Raw genomic sequence first — 17,061 nt, 5'->3', positions numbered from 1 at the left:
TGGGTCCCGGCTCTAGGTCAGGGGTTCCCAAACTTTTCAGGCCGGGACCCAGAAAATAAGGCGTCAGAGAGCCGCGGCCCAATGCACATCGTCAGGCTTTTTTTTTTTTTTTTTTTTTTGCCAGGCGACCGATTTTTTAAGCCAAATATCACTTCAATCCTATTAAGTTAGTTCAAGTTAGTTATTCATTTATATGTGCTATTTATGAGAGGGCTAACTTGTTGCAAAATAATAATGATAATAATAATAGCCTCATTAAAATACTATTGTTGCTTCGGTTGTTTTCAGCGTTTTATTTGCATAATCTGTTATTTAGTTTGAAATGTTCGTTGAAATAAGTTGATTTTTCGTTTTTGTTTATTTATTAAGTTAATATAATAAATAGTCACATTTTAGAATACAATAGAATAGAATTTTAGAATACAACTAGAAACACTGTCCTGGCCTGCTTCTAAGTTCAGTGGCCTGACAATTATTATTATTTTTTTTTAAATCATCTCGCGGTACTCCCGAGGCTGCTCGCGCCCCACCTTTGGGTCGCGACCCCGACTTTGGGAACCACTGCTCTAGGTCAGCGATCTTACTTTTGTAAAAAAGGAATTTATCTTCAATCGCAGAGATCTCTGTGGAGTTGGTTTCAGCTACGACCGCAACCTCTGCCATCCCTTCTTCCACCTTAGAGAGCCGCATGGTCGCGCTAGCTACCTCCTCCTGGAGCGAGTCCAATCTGTTGGTTAGCTGGAGCATCGAGCTCAGCACGGAACAAAGACCTGATACATTCAACGTCCACCTCATTTAATGTCCCCTTCTTGTTCGATATTTGTTTCGCCATCTCTGCGATGTATCATGTGAAAGTATGTCGTACAATTAACGTCATAATCAATATAAAAGTGAAGTGGTCACAGAGCTCGGAAAAGCTACACCGCCATCCGATCTGAGTGTAAACCGGAAACCTCCATAAATTCAAATTTTCTGTAAATCTTACAAAACATCGGTAAAAATGAAAATATACACTTTGACTGCTGTTTTGATAGGATTATTGTCTTTACTCTTGGCAAAAAATAAATAAATAAATAAATCTTAACATCCTCATGAGGACGATTCGTGACGCGCCACTTTGCTGACCTCTAGCGGCTCGGGTGTGCATTTCTTTTAATACAATATATAAATAGAATTATAGCCCTATTTGTTGCCTGTCAATTGCCCTTTCAGGTGACAAAATCCGTTCAGCAGTTCTCGAGTTACATGCCGATATGTGAGGCGTGCGCCAAAGTCATTTGGCGATCTCGAAAAATGTTGGACAGGGTTATAGCCAATGAGTGTGGCTTTCCAATGATACCCCATGATATGATAATTGGGGATCTAATACGGTCTCTATTGATCGATTTATGATAAAGAAAAACAGGGTCCCCCAATTGGGGGACCTACAGGCTTAACTTAAAAGATAGGAGAGCGTCACCTTGTTTGTAGAGCTAAATCTATATTCTATATTATGGCCATGGATACAATACATTTGACAGTGACTTTCTTCCGGTCAAGATGCAAAAAAGAGATAATTTGTCCATGCATACATTCGCGCGTTATCCCGTGGTGAATATAAGTATAATTTCAGAGTGGTTTCATTTAATTCGTATTGAACACTAAAATCGCTTATCAGCCCGATCGGTATAAAAGCATTGCATGATCAAGCAAAAATTTACGTCAGATAGTCCTTACCTGTGATCGGGAGTATTCCAAAAATAATATTCCAATTGTTTGATCGCCATCTGGTACATCCGATGTCCATTTGGTCCACGGCATAACCCACCACCACATATGGATCGGGGATATTTGACGCGCTTCAATGGAACCGGGAGAACCGCTCGACTGGCCCGACCCAGAAAACTGTGCCCGGTGACATTTGACCATTGCACAGGCCAAGATATAAGGTTTCAAAGGGTGCTTGATACCGCAGTCTAGCTGGATGCGGCCGGTATTGCACTTTGGCGATCTCAGACTCATTCCCTATGGTAAGACCAAGGTTCCTGGATGAATAATGAATAGAAATATCGAAAAAAAGGAAAAACGATCCAAAAACGACTTTTTACGTTTTTTGGCACTCAACCGTTGGCGCCCAATAACGACTTGTTAAGGACTACTCCTCTCATTAATACATTTTGAGCTGTCTGAAGTTTGTTTTTCAGGACCTGTGGAGTGCCACTAAACCAAGAGGTGGCAGCATAGTCCAAATGACTTTGAACTAATGCGCCCGCTAGCATTTCAAGTGAGTTAGGAAGTCTAGTATCCAGTTGTAGACGGAGGGTTTGATGTCGAAGTCCTTGGTTTCCACAAGGTCACCAAGTTTGGAGATGAGTTTGGAGGGGATGGTGGTGTTGAATACTGAGCTGAATTGAATTGCTCCAGGTGGTAGAGGGCGGAATGTAGTGCTGAGGAGATCAGCGTCCTCTGTGCTCCTGTTTCTCACTCTCTCTCTCTCTCTCTTTCTCCCAGAGTTGGTGATGGTATTGGAGTGGTGGTCGGAGACAGAGTGTACTCTCTTTGTGGACCAGAGCCTCACGGCGGAGCAATTGGGTAAAGAACATGCTATCGTCATCCTCAACCACAGCTATGAGATCGACTTCCTGTGTGGCTGGACCATGGCTGAACGCTATGGAGTGCTGGGGGTGAGAGATATATTTACCATTTATATATATTGGAAAGAGAGAGGGAGACATAGATAAAGGGAGAGAGATGTGTGCGTGTGTGAGAGAGCAACTCTTCCAGCAACAAACGCAGCAAGCCTTCTCTACACTGCTTCCTCTTCTGTTGATCTAACTCAGTGGTTCCCAAACTTTTTTGGCCCTGCACCCCCTGTCACCTCCCGACCTAGCTGACGCACCCCCCAATGGGTTTCTGTTAGAAAAAATTGTTGCTGGTCTCCGAGCACAGATTTTTTTTTTATCTCTTCCCACGGTGACTATGGATAGGGAATTTCTTTATTTAATTAAAATGTTCACGACAACATGGATGCATGTACTTTGCCAGCATGTTTAATATCCATAATACTAAAGGTTTGACTAAGATTTTTATGAAATTGTATTGTGTAGAAAAAAAGAAAAAAAAGAGGGCGCTCGTGCACCACGAGGGGTGCGCGCACCACAGTTTGGGAACCACTGATCTAACTGAATCTCATCCTCCGTCTTTCCCCTGCTCCTTCCTTACAGCAAAGGTGCTAAAAATCCTCCTAGAAGGCCTAGAATCCCAATGTAGATGGAAAAACATGGTAGAAGTCTTCGCTTTTAGTACTTTGGTTGTGAACTCTTAGCTTCTGGTTGCCTTCAGATTCAAATCCAGAGTTTATTGACCTGGGCATAACAATAACTTGGGTATCAAGTGAAACACAATAACAAACTTTATTTACAGAAAGTTCAATTCACACATGAAAACACAAGAACTGGGGAAATGTCCTTTTTCCTGCTGGTGGGAGCCGCAGCCTCTCCTACCAGGTTGGAGGTGTCGAGGGCCCTCTAGCGAACGGGCAGTACAGGAACAAGGAGAAAGGCTAACCCTACCAGCTACACTGACTACTACATTAATGCCTAGATGGCGGGGCTTAGTATTCACTGTTAATAAAAAATAACAGTGCCCTTCGCACGAGGTGGAAACATACATAAACACTGTCTACTTAACATGCCAAAAAAGGCCAGTCTGGTAGGCTACATGGTAAACAAAGGCTCACAAGAGCTAAGCTAATGCTACATCGGCAAGTCGGGTCTCGGCAGTCAGAAATTTTACTATTAACTCATTTGATTTCTATCTTCAGACAGATGGATGTATCTAAAAGATAGATTTATATCTTCAATACTTCAGTTTGCTTGCAGAAAGGTTATTTATTTTCACATTCAGGGTATAGGTTGGACAACAATCAGCAACTTTCTTTTTCATAATTTTCATCATAAATGACAATGATAATTTTTTTAGCTGTGAGATGTTATTTGTTGTTGTTATATTTTTTAGTTGTTGCTGTGAAATGGTATTTGTTACTGTGAGATGTTGCTGTGAGATGTTACCATATTTGTTGCTATTTGTTGCTGTGAGATGGTATTTGTTGCTGTAAGATGGTATTTGTTGCTGTGAGATGGTATTTGTTGCTGTGAGATGGTATTTGTTGCTGTGAGATGGTATTTGTTGCTGTGAGATGGTATTTGTTGCTGTGAGATGTTCCTTGTTCCTGTGAGATGTTCTATGTTGCCATGAGATGTTCCATGTTCCTTGTTGCTGAGATGTTATCTGTTGCTGTGAGATGTTCCTTGTTGCTGTGAAATGTTAGTTGTTGCTGTGAGGCGTTATTTATTTCTGCAGTCCCTGTGGTCTCTGTTGCAGTTTCTCTGTCTAACTTTCCATTTCGCCTTTTTGTCCAACACTACCCAGAGTTCCAAGGTCCTGGCCAAGCATGAGCTGCTGAAGGTGCCTCTGATTGGCTGGACCTGGTACTTCCTGGAGATCGTGTTCTGTAAGAGGAAGTGGGAGGAAGACAAGAAGGCTGTGACAGGGGGGCTGAGTCAGCTGAAAGACTATCCTGAGAACATGTGGGTGAGTACTGGGGAAGGAAGTAGGGTATTCAATTGAATAGATTTTTCTTTATGCATGGCTGCAAATTTAAAATCATTGTCCAAATCTACTCATAGTAATGTTAACAAACCAATAATTTATTGTGTGCACATTTATTTTTGTGTTTACATCTCTTTTTTTAAATACATTTATTTATTCGTCATCAAGGTACAATGAAATACAATACACATTGAATGGCAAATTTTGTATTTTCGCTAAATATGTAAGCTATTCCATCTCTCCAGGTCTAATTTAAGCTTGGCCATTATCTCATTCAGAGCCACGCCCATATGACCAAATTAGGTCTAGTGTGCACACACTGAAGTCAATGGGAGGACAGGGATATTTGCGAATGCTTAAACTATATCTTAAATTAGGGCGGCTAGGTGGTGTAGTGGGCAAGGCACTCGCCACCAATGTGGAGACGCTGGGTTCGCGTGTTCGAATCCAGCTCTCCACATTGTTTTCAGTTTAGCTGGTCGTCCGCAGTAATACACATTGGCCGTATTACGGGGAGGGAAACTGAAGGGTGGGGATCGGGCGTTGTGGACAGCGACTCCTACAGGTCGGTCGGCGCAGTAGAATCAGGAAGTGTCGGGGGCAGCGTGAGCCTCCCACGCGTTACTCCTCGCCACTGAGAGATCGAGCTGCACAGGTGAAAAGATGCGACTGCTGTTACCTCAAGTACCGGAGGGGACTTGTGCTATGTATGACTTAGTCCACATTGCAGCCGGCTTGTGGGAGGCAAGAAACAGCGTTTGTGACAGGGGAGGGTTGAATTGGATGATACGAAATTGGGATGGGAGAAAAATATAGAAAAAATTGGAGAAAAAGTGGATAAAAAAAAACTATATCTTAAATTATGGCTATGGGTTTAATCCAGAGAAAGACACTATAATAGCCCTTTAGTGGAATACACAAAACACATTGTAATTTTTTGGCTGATTTATGAATTGTTTTCAAATAAACGCTAGATTATCGATAGTATATGTGTGCTCATGTACGAAGAGAAGCGGGTCTGAAAAATCGCTTCTCCCTACTTTGGTCGGCGTGAACCACACACACACACACACACACACACACACACACACACACACACACACACACACACACTCCGATGGCGGAGAAAGGAACATCTGATTAACCCAAGACTGGTAAAATAGAGTCCTTATCTCACATAAGTTGTTCTGCAAAAAGATTAATCCAATTCCTGATCGCCATTCCAAATATTGATCGCGTTTATTGATCCAACGTTATAGTCCAAAACACATAATCGACGCTGCTCCCAGCCTCCCCAGTGAATGTGGTAACACGATTAAAACCAGACTATACTCGTGATTGGGACGGAACGCATGGCGAGTTAACCCGACTATACTCGTGGTTGGCACGGAATGGGTTAACACTAGAACAGCCGACAAGGGGTCAAATGACCCCTAGGCATTTTCAATAAATGTATCCTCATCACTCGGTCGAGCTCCAGTTCTGTCACTCAATGACTTTTCCTAAAAGTACCCGTATCTGGCACAGTTTCTGAAATTTCAAAATTACTTCAGGAAAATGTAATTAGAACGTTATTTTGCGTTATTTTTAAACGTAGCCGCATTTTGCGGAGACGCTCTCTGATTGGCTAGCCGCGTACAGCGAAGCCCCTCTCTGATTGGTTGAGCGAAGCCCCCTCTATTTCTGTTGAGCGGCCATCTTTATTGTGATTTTCTGGCTTCAATTCCTCTTTCTACCAGCAGATGTCGCCTAGGTGCAGTTGTCCTCTCCCTGTCACTCTCTCTCCCCCTCTCCCTCTCCCTCCCTTCCTTTTTTTAGTCACATTAGCAGCTGATTCCATTAGCAGCTGATGATGGTGATACAATAGCAAGCAAAGTAGTAGTAGTAGTTTATTCAGTCATCATCTCACAATACAATATACACCATCATTTAACAATATTTGATTTTACAGTGACTGAATGAATGAATGAATGAAAAGTTTATTTTTGAACATGTAATTCTCCATTTCCTCCAAAAAAATCATGGTATCTTGTTCCGTCAAACCAAACAATCATAACAACAAATTAAAAAAATACATAAAAAAAAGGAATTATAAACAAAAGGTCAAGAGCAATGTGTTTGGTTAGCAGACATGTCCAAAAAAGGAGTAGGCCTACAGTGGATTTTACAGTGACTGAAAAGGTACAGACTGAAGCATAATGCTTATATATGCCTGTCCTATATTCTTAACAAAAATTAAGACTCAAACGGTATTCTAAAAGAAAATAGCAAAAAACTGTATTATTCACCCTTGTAGTTTTCAAAAATAGCTTTACAAACCATTTTCTTAAAAACCAAAAGTGAATTACTCATTCTTAACTGTACTGTGTTATTAGCTGTGTCTAGGTGTTATTAGCTGTGTGTAGGTGTTATTAGCTGTGTGTAGGTGTTATTAGCTGTGTGTCTAGGTGTTATTACCTGTGTGTAGGTGTTATTAGCTGTGTGTAGAGGTGTTATTAGCTGTGTGTAGGTGTTATTAACTGTGTGTCCTCCAGGTGTTATTAGCTGTGTGTAGAGGTGTTATTAGCTGTGTGTAGGTGTTATTATCTGTGTGTAGGTGTGCTGTGTATCTAGGTGTTATTAGCTGTGTCTAGGTGTTATTAGCTGTGGGTCTAGGTGTTATTAGCTGTGGGTCTAGGTGTTATTAGCTGTGTGTCTAGGTGTTATTAGCTGTGTGTCTAGGTGTTATTAGCTGTGTGTAGGTGTTATTATCTGTGTGTCCAGGTGTTATTAGCTGTGTGTCTAGGTGTTATTAGCTGTGTCTTGGTGTTTTTATCTGTGTGTCCAGGTGTTATTAGCTGTGTGTCTAGGTGTTATTAGCTGTGTGTCTAGGTGTTATTAGCTGTGTGTCTAGGTGTTATTAGCTGTGTGTCCAGGTGTTATTAGCTGTGTGTCCAGGTGTTATTAGCTGTGTGTCTAGGTGTTATTAGCTGTGTGTCTAGGCGTTATTAGCTGTGTGTCCAGGTGTTATTAGCTGTGTGTCTAGGTGTTATTAGCTGTGTGTCTAGGTGTTATTAGCTGTGTGTCCAGGTGTTATTAGCTGTGTCTAGGTGTTATTAGCTGTGTCTAGGTGTTATTAGCTGTGTGTCTAGGTGTTATTAGCTGTGTGTCTAGGACGGTGTTATTAGCTGTGTGTCCAGGTGTTATTAGCTGTGTGTCTAGGTGTTATTAGCTGTGTGTCTAGGTGTTATTAGCTGTGTGTAGGTGTTATTAGCTGTGTGTAGGTGTTATTAGCTGTGTCTAGGTGTTATTAGCTGTGTGTCTAGGTGTTATTAGCTGTGTGTCTAGGTGTTATTAGCTGTGTCTAGGTGTTATTAGCTGTGTGTCCAGGTGTTATTAGCTGTGTGTCTAGGTGTTATTAGCTGTGTGTCCAGGTGTTATTAGCTGTGTGTCTAGGTGTTATTAGCTGTGTCTAGGTGTTATTAGCTGTGTGTCCAGGTGTTATTAGCTGTGTGTCTAGGTGTTATTAGCTGTGTGTCTAGGTGTTATTAGCTGTGTGTACGTGTTATTAGCTGTGTGTAGGTGTTATTAGCTGTGTGTCTAGGTGTTATTAGCTGTGTGTACGTGTTATTAGCTGTGTGTAGGTGTTATTAGCTGTGGGTCTAGGTGTTATTAGCTGTGTGTACGTGTTATTAGCTGTGTGTCTAGGTGTTATTAGCTGTGTGTACGTGTTATTAGCTGTGTGTCTAGGTGTTATTAGCTGTGTCCAGGTGTTATTAGCTGTGTGTCCAGGTGTAATTAGCTGTGTGTTGGTGTTATTAGCTGTGTGTCCAGGTGTTATTAGCTGTGTGTACGTGTTATTAGCTGTGTGTACGTGTTATTAGCTGTGTGTAGGTGTTATTAGCTGTGGGTCTAGGTGTTATTAGCTGTGTGTACGTGTTATTAGCTGTGTGTCTAGGTGTTATTAGCTGTGTGTCTAGGTGTTATTAGCTGTGTGTCCAGGTGTTATTAGCTGTGTGTACGTGTTATTAGCTGTGTGTCTAGGTGTTATTAGCTGTGTGTCTAGGTGTTATTAGCTGTGTGTACGTGTTATTAGCTGTGTGTACGTGTTATTAGCTGTGTGTAGGTGTTATTAGCTGTGTGTACGTGTTATTAGCTGTGTGTAGGTGTTATTAGCTCTGTGTTTGTGTGTCCAGGTGTTGCTATACTGTGAAGGAACCAGGTTTACAGAGAAGAAACATGAGATTTCAATGGAGGTGGCTGACAGGTAGATATTATTATTGATATTGTTATTATTATTGTTGTTGTTGTTACTATCATTATTATAACTATTAGTTTGTTTGTTTTTTATTATTGTTGTTATATGTAGTAAAGGTCTTCCCAGGCTGAAGTATCACCTGCTGCCCAGAACTAAAGGATTTACCACCACACTGAACTGTCTGAGAGGAACTGGTAGGAACACACACACACACACACACGCACACTTTCTCTCTCTCTCTCTCTCTCTCTCTCTACATTACATTTACATTTACATTTAGTCATTTAGCTGACGCTTTTATCCAAAGCGACTTACAAGTTCTGTACGACAAGTCATCAGGAAGGGTACAACTCTATCAGCTGAGTAACAATGTTCATCAAAGTTTTGCGTGCTACAGTGTAAGTTAGTTTATTAGGACAAGTGCATGACAGTAAGGTTAGAGTTCTTTTTTATTTATTTTTTTATTTTTATTTTTATATTATTATTTCAGATAATGGTTGAAGAAGTGCGTCTAGTCGACGGCAGAAGATTGGACGAGTTTCGGCTGTCCTAACTGGGGTGGGTAGTTCATTCCACCATTGTGGGGCAAGGACTGAGAATAGGCGGCTTCTCTTTGATGACCCTCCCGGGGCTTGGATAGGAGTAGGTCTGCGGCGGCCAGAAGATGCAGAGCGTAGGGGTCTTGAGGGTGTGTAGTTAGAGACCATTGACCGGAGGTAGGCGGGAGCGGTTCCCTTTGCCGCACGGTATGCTAGGTCGAGGGCCTTGAAGCGGATACGTGCAGCAATGGGGAGCCAGTGCAGGTCCCTAAGAAGTGGGGTGACATGGGCCGACTTCGGTAGGTTTGAGATCAGGCGGGCCGCTGCGTTCTGAATGAGTTGAAGAGGCTTGGTGGCAGTGGCCGGGAGGCCAGCGAGCAGTGCGTTGCAGTAGTCGAGGCGGGAGATGACTATTGATTGGACGAGGAGTTGGGTGGCTTCTTTTGTCAGGAAGGGGCGGATCCTTCTGACATTGCTCAGGAGGAATCTGCAGGTTCTGGTTGTCGCTGCGATGTGAGCAGAGAAGTTCAACTGATCGTCGAGGACAACACCAAGGTTCTTGGCGGTCGGGGACGCGGCCACAGCTGCATTCTCAACTGTGATGGAAAGGTCGGTCAGGGGGGAGGATTTGGCCGGCAGGTGGAGCAATTCTGTTTAGCTTAGGTTCAGTTTGAGGTGGTTTGTCGTCATCCAGGCGGAGATGTCGGACAGGCAGGCCGAGATCCGCTCAGAGACGTGGATATCTGAGGGAGGGAAGGAGAGGAAGAGTTGAGTATCATCGGCATAACAATGATGCGAGAAGCCATGGGACGTGATAATGTTACCCAGTGATTTAGTGTAGAGGGAGAAGAGAAGGGGTCCTAGGACCAAGCCCTGGGGGACACCCGTCCGCAGGGGGGGGGGGGGTGGCCGACAGGGTCCCTCTCCATGACACTTGGTAGGAGCGGTCATTGAGGTATGATGTCAGCCATGTCAGCGCAGAGCCAGCCACTCCCATTCCTGCGAGGGCCGTGAGGAGGATCTGATGGTTGACTGTGTCGAAGGCTGCAGATAGATCTAGGAGAATCAGGACAGAGGAGAGGCCTTTCGCTTTTGCTAAGTGAAGTGCCTCTGTGACCGCAATGAGGGCCGTTTCTGTGGAGTGGCCAGTCCGGAAGCCAGACTGATTAGGGTCTAGGAGGTCATTCTGTAAGAGATGAGCAGTAAGTTGGTTGGATACAGCACGTTCAAGTGTTTTAGAAAGGAAGGAGAGAAGAGAGACAAGATGATAGTTGCCTATGACGGAGGGGTTCAGGGTTGGTTTTTTTATGAGGGGCGTGACTCTGGCTTGTTTTAGGGAGGTGGGGACCACCCCCGAGTTGAGTGAGGAGTTGATGGTTGCAGTTAGGAATGGGAGGATGTCCGGTGCTATGGTCTGGAGGAGTGGGGAGGGTAGCTGGTCCAGCTGGCATGTAGTCGGACGGTTCGACGTTACCAGTGTCAGGGTCTCTGCTTCTGTAATGGGAGAGAAAGATGACAGTGTGAAGGATGAGGTTCTCGATTCAGTATTTGGAATGGGTGGGGGTTGGGAGAAGGCGCTGCGGATGTTCTCCACTTTTTCCTCAAAGAAGATTGCGAAGTCTTCACTCTCTCTCCCCTCTCGCTCTCACTCTCACTCTCGCTCTCGTTCTCACTCTCACTCTCGCTCGCTCTCTCTCTCTCTCTTTTTTTTTAATGCTTTATTTACACATGGCCATGAATGAGGATATATATCAGGATCATTACCGACAGCCATTGACAGAACTATCAGGATGGTTAGCCTGAGCTAAAAAATAAAGTTATTTTTAAATTTATTTTTATTTTTTATAAATATTCTATAACTAAATCCTCAATTTGAATAAAGTGATTAATCTGATTAAATTAGTCTTTTCTTTTTGAATTAAATCAACTTTCTATATAACATAACTACCGTATATATAACGGAGTATAATAATCAGTTTTAATACTATAATATTAGTGTAGCCTAATATTTATCTCCAACTGTGAAGAAAAACTCCATTGGTTTAAACAGAATGAATAGACACATAAAAAGAATATATATATAAAAAATTATAATAAATAAATAAATACATTTATTTATTCGAATGTGATTTAGAATTCGAATGCCAACGTAACGAACGAAGGTCCGAACGTTTGGGCTCAGCCCTAAGCCAAGGCCTCAATATATTTTTCTCTCTCTTTTTCCCTCTCGCTCTCCTTCTCTCTCTGTCTCTTAGTCTCAGCTGTATATGATGTAACATTGAACTTCAGGGACGGAGAGACACCCACTCTGTTGGACCTTCTCAAAGGACGGAAATACAAAGCTGATATGAGCTTGAGGTAATATTCATTATTACTGTACTATAGTATATAGCAGTGTTTCCCAAACTCTGGGTTTGGGTCGCGGACCCGTTTTTATTGGGTCGCCAATTAAAAGTGCCATAAATTAAATATTATACCCCTTCTAGCATGTCAGGTCAGTCGAATTTTTAAATAAGTCAGTACAGGGAGGGAGGTAGTGTGACCTTCCACAAGTTACACTCTCCAAGTGAGAGTCTGCGCTGCCAGGCTGGCTGCCGGCTGGCTGCACATGTGTCGGAGGAAAGCATGTGATAGTCTCCGGCCTCCCGGACCAACAGTAGGGGGGGGGGGGGGGGTGCACAAGAACCAGGAAGGGGGTTGGGAATTGGCATAACGACTAACAGTGGGATGGGAGAAAAAATCGGAAAAAAGGAGGGGGGTAAGTCGGTACAAATTAATCAGAATGTTGCTCAATGTTGGCGTTTAAGGTTGAGGGACGGAGGGAGGGGGCAAGAAATGGAGAGTTGAAAAAGGGGTGAGAAATAGAAAGGAGAGTAGAACATGTTTGTTTTTAAAAGTGTTACAAAATTGTATGTACATATGTTATGAGGTGGTGAGCAACTTAACATTACACTCTGATTATTGCTGTGATGTACTTTTATAATTAAATAAATACATTTCATATACATTTGAAATTCATGGTTTGTTGTGTTCTTTATCAGTAGTTTATAAATGTATGTTTAAAAAAAATATATATATATTATCTTTTCCCCCCTTCTTTTTCCGTTTTTTCTCCCATCCCAATGTTAGTTGTCAACTTGTCATGCCAATTCCCAATCCCCTTCCTGGTCGTTGCGCACTCTACCCCCTACCGTCGATCCGGGAGGGCGGAGACTATCACATGCTTCCTCCGACACATGTGTACCCAGCCCACTGCTTCTTTTCACCTGGCAGCGCAGACTCTCACTGGGAGAGTGTAACGTGTGGAAGGTCACACTACCTCTCCTAGATCCTTCCCTTGCTGTGCAGGCGCCCTGACCGAACTGTAGGAGTCGCTGTTTACAACGACCAGGACCCACCCTCGCCGGGTTTCCCACTCGCTAACACTGCCAATTGTGTTAGTATGGACGGTCGGCCAACCCGGAAGCACCACAGCTGGATTCGATCCCACTGTCTCTGTGGTGGTAGACAGACGCTTAGTCCGCTGCCCTACCCGGCCGCCCTATAAATGTATGTTATGGCAATTCATGATGTATTTTTGTAAGTTTGGGTCCCGGGGAAACACCACATTTCTCTTTTGGGTCTCGAGCTGAAAAGGTTTGGGAACCCCTGGTATATAGTATACTATATTGATTTCAGAGCCTGTGAGGCTGATCTGGTGAGCATCTGGCACCATCTAGTGGCAGCAGACAACACAAACTACAGTACCGTATAATACTGGCGTATGTATGTGTGTGTCTGTGTGTGCACGTGTACAGGAGGTTTCCTGCAGACCAGATTCCTGGGGATGAGAAGGAATGTGCTGCCTGGCTTCATCAGCTCTACAGAGAGAAGGTAGAGAGACATTCACTATACACTAGTGGTCGACTGATATGGGTTAGAGGCCGACATCCTCTGCTACCATGTTAAGCTGCAAATAAGACAACCGTTATCTTTCATTCATGTTTATTTCACGCTCCATAGCGTAGTGGCCACAGCCTTCCTCCAGTCCAAAACCAGTGACGCGCAACAACAGCGCCCATTCCCTTTATCCAGATTACCGTAATGGCCGCAGTAGAAGTGAACTTAACAGGTATGGCTGTAAGCTCGAAGCACTCAAGAGGCTACACCCACAGCGGGAGCAGGCAGCGCACCGGGGAGACGACCCCCAAAAGAGATCGATCCCTCAATCCAGGCAACAGGCCACTCGACCTGAGCCTGGAGCACTGCGGACTAGACAGGCGCCAAAGGGGTCTGCTGAAACAGCACCCCGGCGGAAGGGGCGTATGCTGGCATTGTTGTGCACCATGTCACAGCCTCCACAAAAATCCCTCGACTCTCTAGAGGGGCCGAGGCAGAGAAGGCTGACATGATTGGCAGACGTCATGAAAAGTGCGGGGGCACACTCACAGGTAGACTGGGCCAAACCCGGCCTACCCCGAGAGTTGACTCCGCTACCAACACACCAGGGAACCAACCACCCCCTTGGTTCTAACATGAGGTGGTTGTTCCTATAACCCCTCAAGAAAAAAACTCAAACACAACTGCGGGTATACACTGGCTATACCGCAGTACAAGTGTTTCAGTTTTCAAAAAGGGGTTAACCCAGGCCAACGGGTCGACGAAAATAATGTTGGACGGACCGGGACGTACACAGGGATGGCAGAGGAGTTCTATAAGAATCACCTCAACAGCCTCCTCCCAGCCCTGCCTAAGCAGGAGAAGAGAGGGGCGAAAAATAATGGAGAAGCGCAGCGCAGTGGCGGCTGGTGAATTCTTCTCCAGGGGGGGCGCTATACCAAACATTTTGCAAACATGTACCGAGGCACGCATTGGCGAAACCACATACTGAGTAGCCTACTGTGCACATCAGAGCTTCGGCGAAACCACAAGGTACGAATATTTAAGTAGGTAGAGTACAACTATCACCATTGCCATCAGTGTTGGGCAAGTTACTTTAAAAAAGTAACTAGTTACAGTTACTAGTTACTTCTTCCAAAAAGTAACTAAATTACTTACTCAGTTACAAATTATAAAAGTAACTAGTTACTTCAGAAAGTAACTATTGCGTTACTTTCAAGATTTTTTTTTACATAAACAACATACACAAATCTAAACTATTTTAATGTTGCTGTGGGACAAAGTGAGACTAGCCTCCAATCAAATGCCATGTAGGCTATGTAGATATTATAATTACTATGTTTATATAGTGGATCATACAAATACAAACAGAATAGATGTTTTGGAACTTTTGATATGTATTGCCCCTCAACAGGCCACAACTGGGCAACATTAAATTATGCTTGTTAAGCACGTTCAAGTTCTTTAATAGTTGTCATACAGAAGTACAGAATACTTTCATACAAAATGCTTCTTACTGTTACGCTCCAGAGACTGTGCTAGACAAGATAGTATCAAATAACATAATAACATAATATAGCATGAATTTAGAAGAAGAAAATGAGGTCACAGTGTTCGGTATAGACATATGTACAATGTTCTGAGTTACCATATAATATACAATACACAATACTATGCAGTGTACTAATGTACAGTACTATCTAGTGCAAAGCAGAAATGGGATGAGGTACAATTTTAGGTACAGTTTACAGTAAGGTGTACGAGTTGTAGTGCAATCCTTCATCCATAAATATAAAGTGTGGGGAGTGGGTGCTACAGTGTGTTTGTTTAAAGTGGGTGTGTGCTATAAAGTGTGTGGAGTGGGTGCTACAGTGTGTTTGTTTAAAGTGAGTGTGTGCGTGTGGATGTGTGTGCTATGTGCGTTTGGTGGTTGTTGTTGTGTAGTGTTCATTCATTGTTCGTTTAGCAGCCTGATGGCCTGGGGATAGAAGCTACTTCTGAGTCTTTCTGTGCTCGCCTTGAGACTCCTGTATCGCTTGCCTGACCGCAGCAGTTCGAAGAGGCAGTTGTTCGGGTGACTGGAGTCTTTAATGATTCTCTTAGCCTTGCCCTTGCAACGCTTGTAGTAAATGTTCTGGAGGGTGGGGAGCCCCCCTCCAATTGTGCGTTCGGCTGAACGTGTCACTCTTTGTAGTCTGCTTTGGTCTTTTGCAGTGCTATTCCCAAACCAGGAGGTGATGTTGCCGGTCAAGATGCTCTCTATTGTACATGAGTAGAAGTTCTTAAGGATCTTCTGGCTGACTTGGAACTTCCTTAGGCGCCTGAGGAAGTAGAGGCGTTGTCGTGCCTTCTTCACCACACTGTTAATGTGTGTGGTCCATGTCAAGTCCTCGGATATGTAGGCTCCGAGGTACTTGAAGCTGTTGACTCTCTCAACCGGTGCCCCGTCGATGCTGAGGGGGCTGTAGTCCTTGACCCCCGACCTCCTGAAGTCCACAATCATCTCCTTTGTTTTGCTGACGTTCAGGGAGAGGCTGTTTTCCTGGCACCATCCCGCCAGGACCTTGACCTCTTCCAGGTAGGCCCTCTCGTCGTTGGCAGAGATCAGGCCCACCACCACTGTGTCGTCAGCAAATTTGACGATTGTATTGCTACTCCGCTGAGCCACACTATACCACTATACCAAAAATAAATAACAAATATATACTGATTGATTGAACATTTTAATTAACAGATTTCAGAATGGGTACAATACAGTACGGCTCAATACACACAATTGTTAACTCTTTCAGTGCCACTCACGAGATTTCTCTGGTTTTTTTATAGGTGGTTGCATGCCACTCACGAGATTTCTCGGAATTATTATTATTATTATTTTTTTGCGATCTGAAAATTATTGCATCACCCGAGCCTACCCGAGTATAGCCGAGCTGCGCCGGCGATCACTGTGGAAAAAAGCGCCCCCCGGTCGTCTCCCAGATGACATAAGTGATTTTGGAATGGACTCAATGAAAATGAATGGGGAAAAAAATCCGGTACTCCACATTTTCCAGTTCACTAATCCAGCCGGGGTTACCACAGTTCATTCTGGAGCCTCAGATCCCCGCGGATCATGGAGATCTACAGTGTCGCGTTGGATCCATACACGTATCGATTTTTTCGAATGGTGATCAGGAATTGGAATATACCAGTTGGATACCATCTGATGTCAGGTAAGGACTCTATGTTATCAGTGGTAGGATAATCGGAGTAAGTTTGATGAAGTTATAAGCTGTTTTGTGAAATGTCTTCTTTCGGTTTCACTGTAAAAGTCTGTGAGGAAATCAACGGAGCGATTATCAGTGCGCGGCCATAATGTGCTTGCGTGCACGTATAATATTGATCATCTAGCGTTTATTTGAAAACGATTCATAAAAAGGCAGACGAATATCAACGTTGTGGAATATTCCACTAAAAGACGATTTTCATAGAATGCTCCAGAATGAGCTGTTTTTTATATCAAAACGGGGGCTTTTCTAACTGCTCTGAAACGGAAACGACGCGATAAAAAAACAATCTGCCTTCACAGCACTGACTGGAAAATAGTCTTTGATAATGCGATGGGCAGATTAGACACATAGCCATAATTTAAAACATAGATTAGGCGATATTAACGTTAACATTGGCGCCGATGGTGGCATTCAAGCGGTAAAACGGAAAACCAGGCGTGGCACTGAAAGAGTTAAGGGAAAGCAGACCAGAGAAAGAGTTTCGTCTTGTTTACATCAGGGTCCCCCATTTTCAATTCATGACATTTATGACGAAAGTCTTTCTCTG

The 17,061-nt window shown here is 43.5% G+C and overlaps 1 protein-coding gene across 1 annotated transcript in view; it reads left to right on the top strand.

Annotated features, from left to right (window-relative positions):
- Positions 1-17,061, top strand: part of LOC311234728 (1-acyl-sn-glycerol-3-phosphate acyltransferase gamma-like) — a gene marked incomplete at its 3' end in the record, with an annotated part of 58,277 nt that overhangs the window by 16,822 nt on the left and 24,394 nt on the right. Inside the window, exons 2-7 of the mRNA XM_084321971.1 lie at positions 2,491-2,663; positions 4,411-4,572; positions 8,766-8,836; positions 8,939-9,021; positions 11,622-11,724; positions 13,164-13,239. Coding sequence (XP_084178097.1) covers positions 2,499-2,663; positions 4,411-4,572; positions 8,766-8,836; positions 8,939-9,021; positions 11,622-11,724; positions 13,164-13,239 — 660 coding nt within the window. The 5' untranslated portion in view covers positions 2,491-2,498. The remainder of the gene's footprint in view (positions 1-2,490; positions 2,664-4,410; positions 4,573-8,765; positions 8,837-8,938; positions 9,022-11,621; positions 11,725-13,163; positions 13,240-17,061) is intronic.

Source organism: Notolepis coatsorum (genome assembly GCF_963971535.1).
Source record: "Notolepis coatsorum genome assembly, chromosome: 9".
NCBI classification, from domain to species: Eukaryota; Metazoa; Chordata; class Actinopteri; order Aulopiformes; family Paralepididae; genus Notolepis; species Notolepis coatsorum.
The sequence above is the reverse complement of the archived record's forward strand: the minus strand, read 5'-3'. Positions and strand labels throughout refer to the sequence as shown.